General features: G+C 39.3%; 1 protein-coding gene and 2 long non-coding RNA genes across 6 annotated transcripts in view; 1 reads left to right on the top strand and 2 right to left on the bottom strand.

Moving 5' to 3' along the window:
* Positions 1 to 11,667, top strand: part of fbxw4 (F-box and WD repeat domain containing 4) — a 79,755-nt gene extending 68,088 nt beyond the window's left edge. For 2 of the 4 annotated variants that reach the window (XM_028468144.1, XM_028468145.1), the window contains 3 exons: positions 3,838 to 3,978; positions 10,361 to 10,502; positions 11,494 to 11,667. In XM_028468144.1, coding sequence (XP_028323945.1) covers positions 3,838 to 3,978; positions 10,361 to 10,502; positions 11,494 to 11,655 — 445 coding nt within the window. In that variant the 3' untranslated portion in view covers positions 11,656 to 11,667. Of the gene's footprint in view, positions 1 to 3,837; positions 3,979 to 4,276; positions 4,814 to 7,523; positions 7,652 to 10,360; positions 10,503 to 11,493 lie in introns of those variants that run through there. The other 2 variants (XM_028468146.1, XM_028468147.1) reach the window with 2 other exon arrangements.
* On the bottom strand, positions 110 to 3,047 carry LOC114476551 (uncharacterized). The gene is made up of 3 exons (XR_003675611.1): positions 3,014 to 3,047; positions 2,173 to 2,257; positions 110 to 421 (listed from the first exon to the last, which is right to left on the bottom strand). It is a non-coding gene; the product is annotated as an uncharacterized LOC114476551 (long non-coding RNA).
* Positions 6,404 to 6,935, bottom strand: LOC114476552 (uncharacterized). Its single transcript, XR_003675612.1, has 3 exons — positions 6,872 to 6,935; positions 6,586 to 6,727; positions 6,404 to 6,490 (listed from the first exon to the last, which is right to left on the bottom strand). It is a non-coding gene; the product is annotated as an uncharacterized LOC114476552 (long non-coding RNA).
* Positions 11,668 to 23,990: the final 12,323 nt, after the last annotated feature.

Raw genomic sequence — 23,990 nt, forward strand, 5'->3', positions numbered from 1 at the left:
AATTCCAGGTTTGAAATCATCGAGCGTGTGCGGTGTATGTTGCCTTGACTTGTGCACATGAAAAGCTCCATACTTTACAGTTTTATATTTGCAACTGGAGAACATGCAAATGATCTCTTCATGTTGTTTTAAATGTCTTCCAATGTGCTGAAAATAGTCAAACTTGGTGGGAAGATGGTTGAGGCAAACAGTGCATCTAAATGAAAACCTGCGGCTTGAAGATTTTTGTTGCTGAGAATGGTGTCTGCTCAGGTGGACGAGTAGAGCTTTAAAAGTCTTGGATGTCCATGGACAATTTAGATGAATACAGGAATAACCACGGCCCCGGATGGATTGATGGTCCAATTTGTAATGCTTCAAAACTTGAGATCGTCCAGAATAGGTGTTGCCACAGTGCTTACATTTCCACATCAGATGACAACTGGGTAAAAAGGATGAATGAGAATCAGATTTCTAGGCTATCATTCATTTCCATTGGATACAAAAATGAGTGGACAAATTAACAGATTCAATCAACCAATTTTTATAGAGCAAATTGAGTTACTTAAAATATTTGAGTGCTGTATGTCAAGATGATAACCAATTAGGGATCGACCGATATGGATTTTTTCAGGCCGATGCAGTTTTTTTTTCTCCTCGGGCTGAGCTGATGGCCGATATGGGCAACCGATTTTCTTGAGCCGATACTGGTTTTGCACCCCCAATTTACATAATAAAAATGACAATGATAAACAACTTTATTTTTTTATCTACATTATTCAACAAACATTACAAGCAATTAATCATATTTTCATATTAAAAGAATAGAGTGTGCTTGTGACGTATCAACTTTTGACAAACCATATATCTCTGAAGTAATTATAGACAAGTTCAAATTTAACTTCAATGGGTGCATAAACTTCCTGTTCACAGATGAACCAAATTATAACAAAAATCTTTGTTCTGTGTTTTATTATGATCGTAATCATGATCAATAATTAAAGGCAAAATCATTAAATGATTGTGAAATTTTGAGCAAAAAGTATCAGTGTCAGTATCAGCGATACTTGCCCTAGATTTACTTGTTATTGGGTTGATACCCAAATTTGCAGTATCACCAGCCCTACCACCACCGATGAGTGAACAGCCACTGTTCTCTCATGGCCACAGCAGGGATGTTAGGACCAGATGCGACACAAAACACATTTTTGAAGTACCGTAACTTTTTGACCGTTTATGCTTTAACAATGTGATTCCAATGGATTCCAAAGTGCAGATTTGCGCTGATATATGTTCAGGTGTGTTTGCGGGCACTGCTGCCTTTATCGTAATGTCCTGTATCAGTGCAAAGCTGCGCTTCTCATCTTTCAGAATCCATTGGAATTACATCCATTCCATAAACGGCCAAAAAGTTATGGTATTTTCAAAAAAATGTGTCGCCACTAGTGTCCGGTTTTAAAAGGATTAAAGATGCTTTGAAAGTTTAAAACTTGCTGTTGTTTTGAGGTTCATGCAGCAGCACTCTGCTGGTAGGGGAGGGGCAATGCGTGGTCTGCACATGCACTGCAGCTTCTCCAACAATACAGAGCTGCCCGTGGATAGCCTACCTGTCTGTAAATCATGCCGGAAAAACCATGCACCGGAGTATCGGCCAATGCAGTAGAAAGCGCAGATATCGGCCAGCTGATGTATCGGTCAATCCGTATAACCAATTCTAGCTGCTTTCAAACTCTTACATAACTATGTGATAAGCTGAAAAAAATTCTCCATGCTTAAAGGGAAAGTTTTTGCAACATGCAGCGTGAAATACGTTCATGTATTCACTTAGACAATTTAGATCCATTCGTGATCAACGTATATCAATATAACGGGTGCGTTAGGGACAGCTTTAGTGCAGCCTCTAAAGGAAACATCTGCCACAAAACTCCTTTTTTTAACCAGTGAATTGCTAGTACGATTCCCCTGAGAGTTCAAACCGAATTGTAGCTGCTGTGGGGGGGTATAGCCCCTATGGTCACTAAATCAACATTTTGTGTACTTTGTGTCACCTCATTTTAATTTGTTTATTGTAAGGTGTTAAGCAACACATTGTCACTTTAAAATTAGGTCCTTTATAAATCTTACGTTTCAAATTGAATAAACTTAAACACTCACAAATCTTTTGATACAGACTTATAGATTAGGTGTACTTACCCAGAAGGAGTTTACCAGCCAGTAGCAGCACAACAGGGAGTTGGCCTTTGAGTCACCACCCTATTGCTGTGGTGTGGGATACTCCCTGTGCAGACAGAAAAGGAAAAATATTAACTATTGTTGAATAAGTCACAGTTAAGGGCAATAAAGTGACTGGAAATCCAGAGCAAATGTTATGTAGTTTAACATATTGAAGATTTAATCGTTTTTAAAGCTGGGCTTACCCTGAGCAAATTCTGGGGTGATTTTGAACGTGCCAAATTATCAACTCACTTTGGGATTGAATCCCATACAAAGAGTGGGGGCCAGGGAGCCCCAGGCCACCCCGACACGGCCGAGCAACCCCCCAGATGCCCCAAGATCCCAGGCTGAGAGGCAGCCACCGCCCCCCACAGACACATCCGAGGAAGCCCCAAGCAGCCGAGCACCCAGCGTATCCCGCCACCGACCCCAACCCCAAGGCCCCGCGCCAGCATCCCGCCCGCCCGCCCACCCACCCACACCCAAGCACCCAACCCCCGAGGGGAGGGCCCAGAGAGCCCCCCGCCCGAGACCCCAGCAGCGGAGCCAAGGCCCACGCCCAGCTGACGGCCAGAGCCGCTCCGAACGGGCAGCCAGCGGGCACTCGCCGGTGGGCCTAGAGCCAGCAGGGACCAGACCCCAGGCCAGAACGGAAGCAGCACCAAGAGCAGCGCCCCCAGGGACAGCGACCACGCGGTTAATTCTAAGACCTCAGTTAAGCCGTGCAAATGCGCCACATAAAACACAGACGTCGGGGGTTTATTATTATAGGTATAACACATTGGTCAAACTACTCGCATGATAATGGAGCTTTACTTACCTTTTACCGCTGGGGTGGCACAGTCCAGAGTCACTGTCTCGGTCAGTTGGTTGCGGTTGCAATGCAAGAAACTTCCAGAGCACATGTCGTGATATTTCTGCTGCTTTAATTGAGCAGAGTCAAGTGCGGTTGTTTTCAGTGCTGCCCCCTATTGGAGGTTCTAACATGACACGACGCATGCGCAAGGAGCCCTCAATAAACAAATGTTCATTAGGTCAATTTAACTATTGTAAATAACTGTTGATTTATATTACACAATTACACCAATCAAATTTTTTTTAATTATCTCACATGACTCTATCTGTATTGTTTAAATTGTAAAGGACAATTTAATTTATTTACTGAAGCCAATTGCAAAAAACATTTTGAATGAACAACAGCAATGTTTCTCTTTTTTCAGTGTACGTTGCATTTCCGGAAACAAGACCCCGACGTGTCATGTATGAACGTACAGTGTGAGCAGTCAGATTGTGTCAGAGTGTTGGTCTGTAAAAAAACATAACAGACAGTAGGAGCCCAACAAGATGGTTTGTACCCAGGGCCAAAAATATGGTGCTAAGCCCTGGTCAGTGTTAAATAAATATTTTTACATTTTTAATTGATTTATTCTTTGAAGCATTAATAATAATTGGCACATTTGCTGTACAATGTTTCAATTTTAGTGAGGTTAGTACACATTCAGAGCCAGAAAAGCAATAATTTGTTGTCTCTGACGCTCACCTGGATTCTGTCCATGTAACTACATATAATGGGTATGACAATGAAATGAAAGGGAATACTTCTGTGTGAATGTTTTCCCACTGATTTTCTATTGTCCCCCCCAGGCTGGCGTGTGTGTGTTCTCTGGGTTCAGAGTTCCGTCGTGGTGCTGGAGTTCTGGACATTGTGTTTGAGTCGCCGTTCCAGCTCCTCACCTGTGGCTATGACACCTTTATTCGACTGTGGGATCTACGCCTCTGCCCACGGTAACTCACATCTGAGTAATAACATGACACATTATTATTATTATGGCCCCAACTCATTTTAATCTGCTTTGTGCTCCATAAACACAGAAAAACTGCAACACATTTAATATCAAAGATAAGATCAAAAAGCATTTATTCATCTAAAACACGTGTCAAACTCAAAGCCCGGCGGCCAAATTTGGCCCTTGAGAGCATCCGGTTTGTCCCGCAGGAGAAAATAAAAATGACAGAGAAAACTATTATTATAATCCCAGATGTACATTAGATGTACAGAGGCTCTCCTTCTCTGCCTTCCCAGGAAACCCCCGCTCTCATCTCCACCGGTGCGTCGAAGGGCTTTCCCTTAGGGTGCTCCCCAGGGTCCGTGGCTTAAAGCAGCGAGACCTTCCGTTCTCCGGCTGGCTCCATCACAGCCTTATTGAGGTCCGCCTACTTGGTCCGGGAACCCTGTGACTTTGACGGCTGCTGATGCACCGGTGCAACCTGCTCAGCGCACGCAGTCGAGGAGGAAGAAAAAGACTGTTTGACCACTCTCTTCTCCTCTAATGACGAAGCCAATGTTCCCTCGTTTTCTAGCTTTGTTTGATTTGCTTTCTCCAGTGCGCTTTCGGGCTGTTCTCGCCCCGTCCTCCCCTCTGCCAAGGCTCGGCCCTCTGCTGTTCGGGAGAGACAGACCGCAGGACGTTCGGCTGTTCCCCCCCCTGCATGCCCACAAGCACGCACCCACACACACGTTCAAAACAGAGTGATGTGTTCATCGCTCACGCCCCTAGGCCGAAGGCCAGGGGCAGATCATGTCAAAGCAATGTCTGCTGTGCAGGAGGCTTCTCTGTTGTTGTTGGGCGGCCTCAGAGAGAGGGTGTATGGCTCCTTTCTCACTGGGTACACCTGAACACTTGACATCTCTCTCCCTGAGGATAGAAAGATTGAGAGCGCACACGGCTCTGCCTTGGGTGTTTTGGACGATATTGAGGGGTTACAGGCTGCAGTTTGCATCTGTCCCTCCTCGTTTCGCCGGCGTGATTGACTCTCGGCCCGTGTGTTACAAGAGATCACCTCCCTGCTGCGTAGGGGAGCAATCGCAGATCGACCTACCTTTGTTGACATTGAAAAGCTGTGAACATTCCTACGTTATAATACAACCTAAATGAAAACAAGAGTATATAAAACAGATTTTGTTATTTAACATACAAGTCAACACATTGCGTATTAACAGTTAATTTCACTTTGCTTGTCTTTAAACTAGATATTTACATTTTATTTACATTACATATTTTTGTTATACTTTGTCATGCTTACTCATGTAGTTCTCTGTCAATCACTAATAATGTGTTATACCGATTTGTTGCTGACTTTGTATCTTTCAACACTTTTTTGGAAGGAGTGTATTTGTGGGCTGAATTTATTATTGGTTTATTTTACATGACAGTAAAGCACAAACAGTGCTGTTGTCCAATGACATCCTATTCTCAGTAACAACCTTCCTGACCATACTAAACACCCTTTCACTACTGGCATTGCTGTGGGGAATGCATAGTAAAGCCTTCATTAGTCTTGGCAGCTCACTGAACCTCACATCCTTCCCTACCAGTCCCCAGAATTTGTCAATTTGGTTTTCTTGGGGGAGCAGCTTGCCATCTGTCACCTGGTAGTCAATGAGTTCCTCTCTCAGCCTATCTTCACTCAAACTCAACTGAGGAAACAAGGCACCTAGCCTTTCCACTGGAAAAAAAACAAGTGTTTGACTGAATATGGCAGATCTAAACTATACATTATAATATTTAATTCTATCAATGGGGAAGTGACTAACATCTACCTGTCCCTGGAGTAATGTTGAGGCGAGCAGCAGGGTCCAGCACTTTCATGTCCCTCAGGAGTGGGTGGTCAAGGGGAAAGGAGGAGAACATCTTCTGAAGCACTGCTTCATAGAATCTTCTCACAGATCTACAACAGCATAACAGTAAAACATGCATTAATGGCAACATTTAGGCACACTACAGCCTAAACTCTCATACTGTCAAAAGATCATATAATTACTGTATATAACTGCTGGGTAATATACTCACTGAAAATGTTTCTTCTTGGCTGACACAGGGAGCTCTATGCTTCTCATGTAAGCCTTTGTGTCTGCTCCAATAAAGAGCTTTTCATCAGCAAACTATTGTCCTTCTCCATACTCCACCTCCCTGAGAGGTACACTCACAATGGTCCTGGCTGGTATGAGGTAGCCCAGGAACTTCCTGATCAGCCTGCACGTCTCATCTTCAAGTCTGTGAATTTGTACTCCCTCTGACTGCAGACAACAAAAATAAGTGATTTTTCATTTCTATTATTCACTCGTTCATTCAATGTTATTGATGCCCACCTGGAAGGCAATATTAAATTCAGATAGAGGCTTTAGAGCAGCACTCAGAAAAAGGAAGTAGGTCTTCACGATTGGATCACACAGATGTCTTGCCAGATCATGCACTTTGGCACTCCTCTCCACCTCCTCATGACTGTTAAAGTAGGCCTATATTACATCGGGACACAGAGTGCAATTCATGGTTCAATTGGAAACGTAGCATAGTAAGCTGTGTATACATCTGCTGGAGTTACCATCCTTACCTGTAGTGCATCCCACTGGTTCAACACTCTCTGAAGGCAGGTTATCAGACTCAGCCATCTCGTGCTGCAGTACCTGAGGAGCTTCAGGTGGTCTGAATCAGTGAAATCTACAAAGTCTTTGTATATTTCACAGCGTTTTGCACTGAAAGATAGAAAACAATTTTTTTGGAGGTTGGAAATGTATTTGTGTTTATAAGAATATCAACTGCATGCCTATTTCATTTATATGCATTTACCTTTCATCAAAGTGGGTGTATATCTCCACTAGGATGCCTTCGACTGGTACCTGGGCTGCTGTGATGCCACAGCCAGTGGCCAGCTGTACGAGGTGACAAATGCAGCCAAGGTCCTGGACGTGGGGCTGGCTTATCTTCAGTCTGCCTTTCATGACACTCGCATTATCAGAGTTAAAGGCTATCAGGTTCTCCCATGGGATGCCTCTTTTTCTATTGCAAGCAGGAAAAACATTCAGACAAAATATAATCATTCATACTTACTGTAATTTGACTCAATTTACCTTTGATGACTTGCGTAGTTTTGGTTTTTCCAGCAGAGTATTTTTGTGCTGTAGCAGAATCTGGGAACATCTGAGCTACACACTTGTTGAAGTCGTCACAGAAGGTGAAAGCAACGTTGTTTTTAGCACACAGCATTGCCATTTTCACCTCCGCATTATTGACCTCATCTTCCTCTTTGGGATTTCTTGTCACAAATGCTGACATCCCCTGAGCATGTTTCTTTGCCTCCAGCCGGCGCTTGTGCTTAGTGGATTTTTCGTGTTGATTTACGTCACTCTTTCCTCCGTGGGTGATGCTAAAATCACAGTTGCAATCCATACAGAACGCGTAATTGGACCCCATCCTGCTCTTCTTTATAAAAGCAAAGTCACTGTCCCATCTCTCAAGGTATTTACATGACTTTTTAGTTTTTTCTGCCAGAGCGCCTTCTTCACATCCATCCATCTCTCCTGATGTTTTCCGGGTTTGTTCCCGCTGTCGGAAGTTGCATCTACTATCGCGAGAAGTGGTCTGCAACCTAGATCACGTGAGGCGGCAGTTCTCACGAGGTTAGTGATAGTGTCCAGTTTGGAGAGGCGGAGGAATGTTTTTATCTATCTTTTATGATGATTACATTAAAATACGGGATTTTTCCCGGGAAAATAATAATACGGGAAGGTGGCGGGAAAGGGGTATAAAATACGGGAGTTTCCCGGCCAAAACGGAATACTTGACAGGTATGTGTATATCTTTGTTGTCCATTTATTTTGTTGTTATTGTATATTTTTCTCTCATTTTGTGCAATTTCTTTTCTCATTTTGTGTGTTTATGTTGCCATTTTGTCCAATTTTGTTATCATTTTGTGTATTTTTCTCTCATATTTTCTCTTTGTAGTCATTTTGTTTTTTCTAGTATTTTTTGTTGTAATTTTGTGTATTTCTATGTTTTTCTTGTTTTGTATATTTGAATCTCATTTAATGTATTTGTGTTGTCCCTTTGTGTATTTGTCATTTTATGCATTTATGTCATTTTGTAATATTGTATATTTTCTCCCATTTTGTGTCTTTGTGGTATTTTGGTGTTATTATTTTTTGCATCATATTTCTTTTTTTGTTGTGTATGTTCTTGTTTTTCTCATTTTGTGTGTTTTTGGAGTCAATATTTGCATATCTTTTCTATTCATTCACAGGAGAATTTATTCTAAGATCATTGTTACAATATGATAATCTTTCCAACATGTTGTTCTGAGTAGAAAACACGCTAAATATCAGTGAAGAAAGATAGATGTGATGTGAGAGGCTGATTCCTCCTGGGACAGAAGAGGGGAAATGTTAGTGTTAGCGTAGGGGGTTCCTCTTTAGTTATCAATATTTTAGAGCTTCATAGCTAACCAGCTAACCAGTTAACATGCTAATCAGCTAACCTGCTAACCAGCTAACTAGCGAACCTGTTAACCAGCTAAACTACTAACCAGCTAACTAGCTAACCTGTTAACCAGCTAACCTGTTAACCAGCTAAACTACTAACCAGCTAACTAGCTAACCAGTTAACATGCTAATCAGCTAACCTGCTAACCAGATAACAGCTAACCTGCTAATCAGCTAACTAGCTAACCAGCGCAGTAGGTAAGGAAGCACAATTGGCAGCATATGGTCAAGGGTTCGAATCCAAGCTCAATCATCTTTTTTACAACTCTGGCGACTACATTACATTAAAATTAATATAAATGATGCAACGTTAAGCGGCCGTCACTGTCTTTATAGCTGCTGTAGCATGACGGCTGTACACTTTCCCTACTTACTGAGGCCTCCCAAATGTGACTGTGAAGTATTTCCTTTAATATGACATACTGTATTAACACATGGATATAAAACCACTATAAAAACTAAAATTTGAGTGGGAAAAAGTTAGATTTTTTTACTATAAAAGTCACACATTTTTAACAAATCGTTTTTATTGCTTGTATAGCAAATCTAAACTATATATTTTAAAAACTTTTATACAGATGAATAAAAAAAAAGCTATTTACAGTGAAATGGAAGCAATGTCTCAGGTGATTTTGTACAACTATTTACAAAAAAAGTATGAATCACAAATACTTGGAAAGACAAATTATTTGTGCCTCATTGTGTTGATATAAAACAATAAACAAATATATTAGACACTACACTACACTACACGACACTACACACTAACTAAACAGTCAAATCACAGTAATAATCACTATTATTTCAAATCTCACCCTCTCTTTCTCCGTCTCTGTTTACCTGTCGCTTGAAAACAAAATTCCCGCTGTATGTGGACATTATGATTGGACAATGGCATTCTTCTTCTCAACCAATAGGAAACAGCTATAATGAGACGTTTCTTGTGGTTCTTTCTTTCGCTTTTGTTTTAGACGTGCTGTGCAGCGTCTCCCTGCACGTTTCCCTCATAACTCCACTTTTATTTGGCCTATCAACATGATTTAAAGACTGGTTTGTAGTTTGACATCCACACTTTCTACACTGGTTTGAAACGGAGATCCAAGGATGCTGCGCTTTGTTGCTATTTACTAAAAACAAACAAAACACAGAAAAATATGTAAAATGGGCCATTAAAATGCACAAAATGACTCCACGGATATACAAAAACACACAAAACTACATTACAAGCATTCAAAATTATATGCACAAAACACCTCCAAAACACATACAAAATGACTCTATTAACACACAAATCTACGGTACAATTTAAACAGAGAAATTTACATAGAAATCCACCAAGTTACTTCAATAACACACAAAATGACCCCATTTTGTTTTACTGTTGTTTTCTATGTTTTTGGAGTCCTTTTGTGCATTTTCATTATCATTTTATGTATTTTTCTGTTATTTTGGATTTTGTGAATTTTTATGTAGATATGTCTATATGTATTGTGGGTCTGTGTGTTATTGGAGTAATTTTGTGTATTTTTGTTGCCATTTTGTTTGTAATCTGAGTCATTTTGTGTGTTTTTAAAGTTGTTTTGTTCATTTCTGGGGTAATTTTGTGTGTTTGCAATGTAGTTTTGTGTGTAATTTGAGTTGTTTTGTATTATGTAATTTTTGTTACTGTTCTCCATCTTTTTGGAGTCATTTTTTGCATTTCTTAACATTAACGGGGAAAGAACAGTGTTTGTGTGTGTTTTTCCTTTCACTTTATTTGTTTTTTATTTTTCTGTGTTATATTTTCTGACTATTACTATTACTATTACTAATCTATAGTAAAGTCATGATAACACGCTTACTGTCTGACAGGAAATGTGTGATGGAGTGGGAGGAGCCTCATGACAGCACCCTGTACTGCATTCAGACCGACAGGAATCACATGATCGCCAGTGGCTCCTCCCACTATGGCGTGCTGCGTCTGTGGGACAAACGTCAGACCTCGTGCCTTCAGGTGAACCACTTTCCTTCAGGGTTGGGCTCAATTACATCTTCAATTATCCATGTTCAATTACAACTCAATTATGATTACAGTGAACAGCATTTTTTCCAATTGCAATTATAATTACAATTATTATTTTTCTCCCTAAAGTCAATTACGTTCTCAATTACAATTAATCACAGTTATTGAGCCTTTAATAGATAAGCCTTATTAAACTTGTGTTAGCTTTCTGTTAGCATCTCTAATGCTAACGGGTCAGTTTGACCATATTGACAAAAATATTTATCATCTAATTAGTTTCTCATTTAGAAATTATTAACTACGTATGTGTACGACATGGAATTATAATAATTTTAATAGAATTTACATGCCAATTACAATTACAAAGTCAATTTTCTGAACTAAATTACAATTCAATTATGATTACAACAGCAACCGTTATTTTTCAATTACAATTCTAATTACAATTGTAATTATCACTTATGCAATTACAATTATAATTGACCCCAACCCTGGTCTACTGTATCACAAACAACGATTGGGGTCAATTACATTTTTCAATTACAATTACATCTTCAATTATCAATGTTCAGTTTCAACTCAGTTACGATTACGATGACCGACATTTTTTCCAATTACATTTTCCCTGAAAGTCAATTACAATTACATTCTCAATTACTAAAGTTCAATTACAATTAATCACAACCGTAACATGGTTCACCAGGTTTAATTACATTCTAATGAACAGTTTCAATAGAATTTTCGTGCCAATTACAGTTACAAAATGAATTATCTGAAATCAATTACAATTCATTCTGATTGGCTGCTGTGTTTCCTCTGCTTTGTTCTGATTGGCTGCTGTGTTTCCTCTGCTTTGTTCTGATTGGCTGCTGTGTTTCCTCTGCTTTGTTCTGATTGGCTGCTGTGTTTCCTCTGCTTTGTTCTGATTGGCTGCTGTGTTTCCTCTGCTTTGTCCTGATTGGCTGCTGTGTTTCCTCCTCAGTCCTTCCAGCTGAGCTCAGATCACGTGAGCAGTCCCGTTTACAGCCTGCGGTTGGACAGCTCTCACCTGTACGCTGCCCTCGCCTCCTCTCTACACTCACTGGACTTTAAAACCTGTTCACAAAATAATCTACTGCAAATGTATCAATTAAACATGTTATAATACCATGGGAAACAACGTTATTCATCTGTGACTTACACACAAATGACACCAGCTTTTCATACATCAGACATGGCAACTTTTATCTGACCTGAGGGTCACATGATCAACAATCAATCAATCAATCAATCTTTATTTGTATAGCGCCAAATCATAACCAATGGTATCTCAAGACACTTTACAGTAGAGCAGTCTTAAGGACGGACTCTTCATTTTATGGATACACACATATGCATATATACGTATATACACATACATATGTATCCCACACCCAACATGAATTCATCATGGCGGCAAGGAAAACCTTCTGTTAAGCAGCAGGAACCTTGTGTGGATCCCATTCCTATGATGAACAGCCATCCACGTTATGCTGTGTTGGGTGTGTGCAGAGGAAAGGGTGGAGACAGAGTTGTTGAGTCTCTGTAACTCCACACTGAGGATCCCACGGACCTGCAAGACAAAAGCCAGAAGGAGTACAGGAGCAAACACACAAGGGAAGAAGCAGACATAGAGGGAGTGTTAGAGAGATAAATGGGACCCTCTCTAACCTAAATGACCTCTCTCTTAACGCCCTCTCCAACCTCTCTCCAACCGAGCATGCCAGACCCCCCCACCGGCAGTCTATGCCTATTGCATCTTAATTATGAGCTGGTTCCTAACTAAAAGCTTTACCAAAGAGGATAGACTGGTGCCTGTCCATTAAGGCTTTATAAGTGAGAAGAAGAATCTTGAATTCTATTCTATATTTTATGGGAAGCCAATGCAGAGAGGCTAATACAGGAGTAATGTGATCTCTTCTCCTAGTTTTAGTCAGTACACGGGCTGCAACATTTTGAACCAGCTGAAGTGTCTTAAGCGACTTGCTCGGGCAGCCTGCTAAAAGAGAATTACAATAATCCAGTCTAGAGGTAACAAAAGCATGGACTAGTTTTTCGGCGTCGCCCTGAGACAGGATAGATCTGATTTTAGCAATGTTACGGAGATGAAAGAAGGCAGTTCTTGAAGTTTGTTTTATGTGAGAGTTGAAGGATAAATCCTGATCAAATAGAACCCCAAGGTTTCTAACAGTTGTGCTTCGTGCCAGAGTAATGCCATCTAGGGCAGTTAGGCTAGCATAGGTTTCTCTAAGGTGTCATGGGCCCAGTACAATGACCTCAGTCTTGTCTGAGTTAAGAAGAAGAAAATTTTGGTCCATCCAGGCCCTAATGTCCTTTAGACAGGCCTCAAGTTTAGATAGCTGATTTTTCTCACCTGGCTTCATTGATACATACAGTTGGGTATCATCAGCATAGCAGTGAAAGTTAACAGAGTATTTTCTCATAACATTACCAAGGGGGATCATATAGATACAGAAGAGGATTGGACCTAGCACAGAGCCCTGAGGAACCCCGTAGCTTACTTTAGTGTACACAGAAGACTTATTATTCACGTGTACAAACTGGTACCTATCAGATAGGTAGGACTTAAACCAGTTTAGGGCAGTTCCTGTGATTCCAAGTAATTCCTCTAATCTCTCTAGTAGAATATAGTGATCTATAGTGTCAAAAGCTGCACTAAGATCTAATAAAACCAGCACTGAGAGTCGTCCTTCATCTGAAGCCCAGAGTAGATCATTAGTTACTTTAACTAAAGCAGTCTCTGTGCTGTGTTGAGCTCTAAAACCTGACTGGAAGTCCTCAAACAGGCTGTTGTTTTGAAGGAAGTCACAGAGCTGAGCCGCCACAACTTTCTCAAGAATCTTTGAAATAAAAGGAAGATTAGATATAGGCCTGTAGTTTGCTAAAGTGCTGGAATCAAGAGTAGGTTTTTTGAGAAGGGGTTTGATTACAGCTACTTTAAAGGACTGTGGCACGTAGCCTATTGATAGGGATATATTTATTGTCTCCAACAAAGATGGGCAGACCAGGGGAACAACTTCTTTAAACAGCTTAGTTGGGATCGGATCTGAAAGGCAGGTCGATGGTTTGGAGGATGAAATAATAGAGTTAAGTTCCTGAAGTCCTATATGTGTGAAACAGTTTAGGTTAGGCCTATTTACATTTAATGGTACAGCAGGCCCAGGTGAAGGCAGGGAGTGGCTAATTTTATCTCTAATCTTGTGAATTTTATGGTTAAAAAATGTCATAAAGTCCTCACAGCTGAGGGCTAGAGGAATCATGGGCTCAATAGAGCTCTGACTTTGTGTTAGCCTGGCTACAGTGCTGAAAAGGTACCTCGGATTATTTTTATTTTCTTCAATTAGTGAGGAGTAGTATGTAGATCGACTATGTCGTAAGGCTGTCATGTATTTACTATGGCTTTCTTGCCAGAGTATTTATGACTCCTCTGTTTTATTGGAGCGCCACATTCTGTCTAATTTACGGGTTGTTTGTTTGAGTGTGTGAGTTTCAGAGCTAAACCACGGAGCTTTCCTCTGACGTTTAATAGTTTTTTCCCTCAATGGGGCAATTGAGTCCAAGGTGGATTTTAGTAGACTAGCAGAGCTATCGACAAGCAGATCCAGTTGAGAGGGGTTATAATTAATATCATAGTTATTTATTGGATGGTGCACTGAGTTGAAGGCAGCAGGAATGGCCTCTTTAAATTTAGCCACAGCACTATTGGACAGATTTCTACTCGTAACTATTTTATTGCACAGTGCGAGATCCTCTAGGATAATGTTAAAAGATATTAAAAAGTGATCTGATAGCAGAGGATTTTCAGGGTAGACTTTTAGTTCATTAATATCAAGGCCATATGTTAGAACAAGATCAAGAGTATGATTTAAACGATGAGTAGCTTCATTAATAGTTTGAAAAAAGCCAACTGAGTCTATTAGGGACATAAAGGCTGAGCTCAGGCTATCACTATCTTTGTCCACATGGATATTAAAATCTCCTACTATCAGTATTTTATCAGAACTGAGGACTAAGTTTGATATAAACTCATAGAATTCTGATAGAAATTTAGAATAAGGGCCTGGAGGACGGTAAATTATCACAAATAAGACTGGCTGGCAGGTTTTTGATTTGGTATGAGATAAATTTAGAACCAGGCTTTCAAAGGAAGTGTAACTGGCCTTTGGTTTAGGATAGATTAGGAGAGAGGAATGATAAATAGCTGCTACACCACCTCCACGGCCTATGTCTCGTGGCATATGAGTATTTAAATGACTGGGAGGAGTGGCTTCATTTAAACTAACATATTCATCTTGATACAGCCATGTTTCAGTTAAACAGAATAAATCAAAGTTAGTAGAGATTTGGATCTCAGTGATCTAATATTTAATAGAGCACATCTAATGGTTTTATGTTTTGGTGTTTCTAGATTTGAGATTTTAATTTTTTTCAGATTTTTATAATTGATAGCTCTTTTATTTGATTTTATGTTAAAATCATTGTGAAATATGGGTCGGGGGACAGACACCGTCTCCATAAAATAATATTCATCACCATCACAACAGTTGTCATGGCGATGAACACAGCTATCATAATAGCAATGGGAGGGAAACTGTCCTAAGGCAAGCGCAGAGGGGCGTGTCAGTATTAGAATAATAATGACCAATCGGAGCATTAACACAGGATTTTTATGTATGTACTTGTCTGTGAAGAGTTTAACTAAAAGAAAAAAAAAAAAGAAAAATGACAGATTTAAACAAAATTTACAAGAAATATCATAAATGTGATGAACAAGTTATTATATTTTGGTGATGATCCATATGATCAGTATTCTGGATCAGTTTGAAACCTTCATAAATCACCTGTTGGAACTGGTTCTGCAGCAGCTCCTGCTGGTCACTTTGTGCATTACATGATGTAGTCACAAGTTTCATTTTAAACAGCAGCACAAACACGTTCCAATCCTTTAAAACAGGGGTTCTCAACCTTGGAGTCATGACCCCATTTGGGGACGCAAGAAACTAAGAATATTTTTCAAACAATTTCAGCCAATTTTTTTCTTTTTTTCCCCCATTTTTTGCCAATTTAACCACATTCACCTTTTGTCATGCCCATTATTTACCAGTTTAAACTAACTGTTCCATTATTGACACTTTGGACACTTTTTTATCACATTTTCTGTCTGTTTTTATCCACTCTAATTTGCAACTTTTAACCAATTTCTGTGGTTTTTTAAATCCCATTTCACCAACTTTTCCACCAATTTTGGTCACTTTGAACCATTTTATTAGTGATTAAAACCATGATTTCCATCTTTAAGATGACTATAATAATATTAAACGTTCCTGGATAACAGTGGATATTATTCAGATGAATAAATAAATGTGGTTATCACAGATTCATAGAACAATGGACCATCATTTTGTTGACTACAGTGGGGGTCCCCGGTCCCTGGAACCTTTAGTTTGGGGGTAGCTGGCTAAACAGGTTGAGAACCACTGTTTTAAAGTGTGAATGATCAGGATCACTGACAACATCTGGAAAAGAGCAGATCTAACACTTCAGAATCCAGCTCTCTGAGTGATCTTGTTTGTAATTTGGAAAAACTAATAATGAAAGTGTATTCATGCATATAAAAAAGCATTTCTCAGTGTTAATTTCCATCCATTATTTCTCTTTAAATAACTTTAAAGAACTTCATATGGATCTCCTGCCATGATTGATTGGGAACCCAAATGTCCAGTAATCGTCTCAGCCTGTCAGTCACTCTCTGCTCTGCTCGTCACTAAAACATTGGCCAACTTTACCTTCAAATCCCTCTGAGGAGCAGCAAAGCAACATAAAGTGAGACAAAGGAGTGAGTAGCAGCTCCCCTGCTCAGTGTAAACCTTTAATGCCTTTGTTGCTCTGACAGGATTAGCCTCTAGGGTCTCTGCCTCACTGTGGATGCATGCGGGAGAAAGGCCAGATTAAGGGGATTAGCATGTATCCTCCCCACTTCTCAAACTATCATGGAAAGAACCGCTAACATTCTTGTGGAACGTTGAATGGAGGTTTGTCTAAATGAGAAATTCTGAAAGGCAGCGAGCATGCCAACATTCCTGGAAGGACAAAGCTTTTGTTCCCTGACCTGGACCAGAGCGCTTCAAAGGAACGGCTGGAGAAAAAAGAAAAGAAAAGGTCAAAGAGTGGGAAACAACTCATCATCACAGACAAAGAGTTGGTTTGTATTCTTTAAAGTGTGAAGACAAAGCAGTTGGCTTGAATTCATTGACTGTACGTCAGCCATTGGTCCTTCAGTCCTCCACTGAACCAGTGGTTCTCAACCTGTTCAGCCCACAACCCCCAAATATATCCACTGTTATCCAGGAAGTTATTACATATTATTATGTTTTGGGCCATGGTATATAGTCATCTTAAAGATGGAAATCCTTGTTTTAATCAGAAATAAAATGGTATAAAGTGACCAAAAGTGGTGGAAAAGGATGTGAAATGGGATTTTAAAAACCACAGAAATTGGTTAAAAGTTCCAAATTAAAGTGGGAAAATGGACAGAAAAAGTGTGTGAAAAAGGGTTAAAAGTGTCAATATTGGAACAAATAGTTGAACTGGCAGATTATGGGCATGACAGATGGTGAATGTGGTTAAAATGGCAAAATATGCATGAAATATGGTTAAAAAGAGGTTAGAGTGACAATAATGGGTAGGGATGTAACGATTAATCGTAAGGCAGTTAAAAATCGATTCATAGGTATCACGGTTGATATTGAATTTCTGAAAATTGAATCGCAATACTTTTTTTAAACAGCATTATTATCCTTCTCTTGTTCAAATGCTGAGGCGGCGGGCGGAATCTGCTACTACTTTCTTTCTGGTCGCCTTCTACTTTTAAACATGTTCATAAATGATTCATTACCTCATTAGCACCGAAAGAATATCTCTAATATTACGTGAATATCTGTAAAAGTCACGTTTTTCTATTAACTCAGTCTGCTAGCATAGCATCTCTTCTTAACTGCACAGAATATCTGCATGCCAACCAACCACTGGGTCACCAGCGCCCTCTGCTGGTCCAAATAAATATCTGACCTAAATACAGGGCAAACACTGTTTTTTTTTTTTTTTTTTTAAGTCCAATTGTTAAAGCACAAAATACATTTTCAGTTGCACTTTTAGAAAGAAAAAGAACTATTATGCAGTTTTGCATTGTTTACTATAGAACCAGAATTTAAATTAATAGGCATCTTCTTCATTTGTATTATTCCTTTATTTATTTAGTTATATTGCATTGTTTTGAATAGTTTATCAAGGGATTATTTTGACAATGAAAAATAAAAGGAAAATAGTACAGGAATATTTTACAATCATCATTTGTCTACATTCCCATTTTGTAAAATAAATTGTGAGAGAATCGTATCGTGAACCCAGTATCGTGAATCAAATTGTATCGGGAGTTGAATGAATCGATACATCCCTAATAATGGGTCAATATTCCTGAAAGCAAAAGAGGAAAATGAAATTATCAACAGTAAAAAAGTGTAAAAATAAAACATCTACAGACTGCAATGGCATTGATTTATTATGAATTAAACAGGTCATCGAGGGGGTATCAAAGCCATTTGCAAACATCTGCAATTTATCTTTTCAAACTGGTACTTTTCCAAAACAGATGAAAATTGTTAAGGTTATTCCTCTATACAAAACTGGGAGCAAGCACAACTTTACAAACTACACACCTGCGACAATTCTCCAAAATATTGGAAACGCTTTTCAACAATAGAATTGATGCATTTTTGGAAAAACTAACTATTTTCAGAGTTTAGGGTTAACAGATAAACATCACACTGCTCTGGATATTTGGATATTGCTTGCGGGGTCCCCCAGGGGTCAGTATTGGGCCCCAAATTGTTTATCTTGTATATCAAGGATGTGTAAAGTATTTAGGTGGTTAAGATTAGTCAGTTTTGCCGATAATATAAATATATTTGGTTCAGGAGAAAACATTAAACAAGTGTAAACAGTTAATAAACGAGGAAATGAAAAAAACTAAAGATATGGTTTGACCAGAATAAATTATCATTAAATGTAAGTAAGACTAAGTGTCATGTTGTTTGGCAAAAGCACAGAGAACACAAGGTGTGATTAGAATTAGATGGGGTTGAATTTAAAAGAGTGAATGAAAATACATTTCTTGGGGTTACAGTAGATGAGTTGGAAACCACACATCAAACATGTACAGTTTCAAGAAGCATTGCAGTCATATACAAAGCAAAATAATTATTGGATCATAATTCTCTTTGCACACTCTACTGTTCACTTGGTCTTATTTACATTACTGTGCTGAGATTTGGGAAATTACAAAACTTCATTACAGTCACATACTATTCTGCAGAAAAGAGCAATAAGGACTATTCACAAAGTTAAAAAAAAAAAAAACCTGTCCGCTGATACCAGGGGTGGAAAGTAACGAATTACATTTACTCTCGTTACTGTAATTGAGTAGCTTTTTTGTGTACTTCTACTTTTTTGAGTACTTTCTAAAATCTGTAATTTTACTTTTACTTACATTTGGTTTCAAGTAACAGTTCTTTGCTACATTTGAAATAGTTTCTGTTGCAGAATAAAATAAATCCGGCACGCTAACATAAATTACAATATTTATTTTCAAGTAAAACCATATTTTTCATCAGTCCCTTGGTGGTGAGTGCAGGCCGGGGCTCCGCAGCACCTTGTTTTCCACTGCACCTCACCCTCATGGGGTGGTCCTGGTCCTGCCTATAGATTTCTCTGGTCTATGTAGATCCTCTCCCTCCAGAGTTTCCCGTGCACCTCGTAAATCAGTGCCTGATAAGCCACTGTCCGTCTTTACGCATTGTGTGCACATTCCTTTTTATAACAGCTGCAGGTGTTGCAGCCAATTGTTCAACAGTTTTGCACAATGATCATGTGATTATAATTACAATAATAATAATAATAATGATCATTATCATTATTATTATTAATATAATCCTTATTTTTTGTCAAATATATTAAATTCTTCTTTATTTGTATAGTGCAATTTACAACAAAGTCATCTCAATGCGCTTATCAAAATATAAAATTCATAACAAGAAGTTCTGTCTCCGTGTTTTGTCATCTGCCCCTAAGCTCTTACCCGCCCCGTAACAGAACAAGCATTTAGCGACAGTGGGCAGCCATCTGCGTGGACTGGTTGTGGTTAGTGGACAGAAGGACCAACAGAACAGGATAGAGAGATAGAACATCAGAGTGTTCCAGACTAGTTGAGCTGTGAACCACAGATCAGGAAGTGACATCATCAGCTTCACCTGAAACAGAGCAGAGAGAGAAGGACGAGGAGAAGACACTGACTGCAGAAAAACATGATACATTATTATCAAGTCAGCCTGTCTTGGCCTTGGACCTCACTCCCAGTGCCTAGTCAGCACTTATTATAAAGGTGATGAATCTCTTCCTGTTTATTGATAAGCTAACAGTGACTCTAAGGTCTGTAAATGTGAACGTTCACAGACGAACCCATGTTCGCTCTAGTGATTATGTTATGATCCTTCATATGATATGTGTTGTGAAATGTGCAATGTTCGATTATTTCACACAACTATATTACTTTCACAGAGTTGTCTTTAATTTCATCCTTCTCCTGTTGGGGGCGGAGTTTCTCATGATTTTGTGCGTACGGCAGGGTCAGAGCTGCAGTGGAGGTGGAAACATTTTTTTTTTTCATGAGTCCCAAACATTGTTTATAAATGAGGCCCCTGAAGAACGGTTCTGTTAGTTGTAAATGTCTGCACTGACCAGTGTTTGGAATAACGGTGTTAGGTAACAGATTTTTGTTTTTTCTTCTTCCAGTAACGGGGTAATCTAATTACTTTTTATGCCGTTACAACGCTGTTATCGTTACTGAACGTTAAATGTGGTGCTTTACATGCACTGGTTGAATAAACTGTTATCTGAAAACACCCCTGGCTTCATACACAGCTGTAGTGAGGAGGTGGGTTAAAAACAAGGTGAGAGATTATGATTGGCTAAGGCGGCGTCATGTTTCATGGGAGCCAATCAGAGCCAGTGTTTTTACACTGTGCGACACACGCACACACACACTACAGATTTGATGAATCAGCAGAGATGGTGAGCGTGGAACAATCTGATGAAAAGTTGTCATTTTTAAGGTGACAATACAAACACTACTTTATATTAATTATGGTCAAAGACAAGAACGTACATGTGAAGTGTTCATTATATCCAGGAGAGAAGACTTTGTCCACATCTGTTGTAAACAACTCTAATTTAATGAAGCACCTCACGCATCTAAAAAATTACTTATCTGACATATAGCAACTTTTTATTTATTTATTTATTTTTTACAGTAACACAAATAGTTACTTTTATTGGTAATGAGTTACTTTTATTATAGAGTAATTAAATTACTAACTCAGTTACTTTTTGGATCAAGTAGTGAGTAGCTATAACTACTTTTTTAAAGTAATGTTCCCAACACTGGCTCTGACACAAGCACCTCTCATAATCCCATTTAGCATTTTTTGAATGTTTTTTTTGATGTTTATAAACAGTTTATGCATAATCAATGTAATCTGTTCATTACAGTTTGTTTTAAATGCATATTTCAGAGATTTCTGAAGATGGGATTTATTCTCTTACTGGAAAATGTTTTATTGGATGCTCTGACACATTGGATGTATTGACACAAACACCTACCTCATCAAATTGACATTTATTTTATTTTATTTATCCAGGTTAGCCACACCATGTCTTGTTCTCATGCACGTTATTTTGAAAAGGTGTTTTTTTTTAATAAGTTTTCTTAACTTTATACACATCTTTGTACTTTTTTATTGCATGGGAGAGATGCCCCCCCCCCCCCAAAACAAAAAACAAAAAACAAAAACAAAAACAACAAATAAAACAAAGTAACTTTTACTCTGAGTACATTTTTCTGTACTCAAAAAAGGTGCCTACAAAAAATTAACTAAAACATTAAAACTACTACTGCCACTGATACATTCACAATTATTCTACATATTTGAAAACAAGATTTTTATGTCAGCTGAATGTACAGCAAGTGTTTAAAAGCATTTCTGCCAATAAATAACATGTCTGGTCACCTACACACCACAGAGTTGTGCTTTTACAAATGTATTTTTTGTGATTCGTGAAACCAAATTTCACAACCAACAAGTTAGCGGACATGGTTAGCTCCGCCTCTCTCTCCTGCTTGTGTCACACACATGTCACTCAGTCGCATTAAGGAAGGTTGTGGTCATTATACAGGGTGGATTAAAGAATAAAAAAGATTATTTTTCCCCGTTCTTCTCTGTGTTATTATCACATTATAAAAAAGTTTAAAAATAGCAGGAATTAGTGCTGGTCTCCAACGGTTTTGAGGGAAAATCCCGAGTCCGAGACGAGACCGAGTCAAAATGCTTCCGAGTCCGAGACGAGACTGAGAAAGTGCTCGCATCCGGCCAAGCGTGGTATCAACGGAAAGGTCTGGTCTTCTTGACTTCAAATATGTGAAGTGGGCCCCCTGGAGGTCCCGGAAGGTCAGTGTTTTCCTCTGACAGGGGTAACCTCCGTCAATGGATGGAATTACTGCCTTGAACACAGAGTATTTTATTTTGAAAATAATCCCCCCTTTTCACTTGTGATTTCACATTAACAACCGCAACACATTTACAAATGACCGCAACAAAATAACAAATTACTGCAACAAATTAACTACTGCAACAATTTTGCAAAAGGTCAAAACTAATAAACCAATAATGGAAACAATTTTAAAATTACAACGTGCCTTTGTAAATCTTTCTCAGCATTTGTTAAACATGTGTATTTTTTATAGATTTTTATTTATATTTGTTTTCAAAATTGTAAATTTGTTGTGGCATTTATAAAAGTGTTGCGGTCATTTGTTAAAGAGTTGTGATATTTGTAAATGTGTTTTGGACTTCTCAGCCACTGCAGTATCTTACCAAACAGCAATCATCATGTATTAGGCAAAAAAAACAGACAATTACCAGAAAACATAAAAAAGTATTTAGGAATCAGGAAGGAGGTTATCAATGAAGAGGGGAACATAACTTCAAAAGCTATATATATATATATATTGTTATGGTTTGGTGTTGGTGAGGACCCAAATGCAGAGAGAGAAGGAGGCAGGATCACTGCATAGCGTTCTTGGAACAAGTCCATGTTTTATTCTCAAATCACAAAACAAAAATTTTAATCCAAAGGGGAGCAGGAACAGTAGGGAGACAACCTGACAACAACACACACCTTAACATTGACAATGATCCCACAGTCATACTGTGTCCAAACACTCAGCTAAATAGTGGAGGAGGCCTGATTGGGAATGGGCCACACCTGGGTGAAAACACGAGGGAGCTAATCAATCACCAACCAAGCACACAGACATCACTGAGGGGTGGAGCCACAAACAGGAATCCCTGAAACACAGACGAGAGTTAACACAAACCAAATAAACAAAGACAGAAAAAAAGAGGACCCAAGGGTTAAAATAAACAGAACCTGACATATATATATATATATAGCGAGACATCGACTCACTGATCCATACCACCCGGATATACAGTACAGACATTGGGATGTCATTCGGACTAGAGAAGTGTGGTCGGATGGTGACTAAGAGAGGGAAGGTCGTCCACACAGAAGGGGTCTCACTCCTAGAAGGAACAATAGCAGACATTGAGAACAGTTACAAGTACCTCGGAATCCCACAAGCAAATGGCAACCTCGAAGAGGTGACAAGGAAAGCGGCTACGGCCAAATACCTCCAAGGAGTACGGCAGGTCCTAAGAAGCCAGCTCAATGGCAAGAACAAGTCCCGGGCAATAAACAGCTACGCCCTGCCAGTAATCAGATACCCTGCAGGAATAATAAGCTGGCCAAAGGATGAGATACAGACCACAGATGTTAAGACACGAAAGCTCCTAACCATGCACGGAGGGTTCCACCCCAAATCCAGCACTCTGAGACTGTACGCTAGCCGGAAGGAAGGAGGACGAGGACTAGTGAGTGTGAGAGCCACTATCCAGGATGAAACATCCAAGATCTATAAGTACATCAAGGACAAGGCTCCAACAGATGACGTGCTCAGTGAATGTCTCAGACAATGGGGAACAGAAGATGAGGTGCTGGAGGTTCCATCATGGGAGGACAAGCCCCTACACGGGATGTACCACCGAAACATAACTGAAGTGGCGGATATCAAGAAATCCTACCAATGGCTAGACAGAGCCGGACTAAAGGACAGCACAGAGACACTCATCATGGCTGCACAGGAGCAGACCTTGAGCACCAGAGCAATAGAGGCCCAGATCTATCACACCAGACAAGACCCCAGGTGTAGACTGTGCAAAGAGGCCAATGAGACAATCCAGCACATAACTGCAGGGTGTAAGATGCTGG

Source organism: Gouania willdenowi, chromosome 15 (assembly GCF_900634775.1).
Source record: "Gouania willdenowi chromosome 15, fGouWil2.1, whole genome shotgun sequence".
NCBI lineage: Eukaryota > Metazoa > Chordata > Actinopteri > Blenniiformes > Gobiesocidae > Gouania > Gouania willdenowi.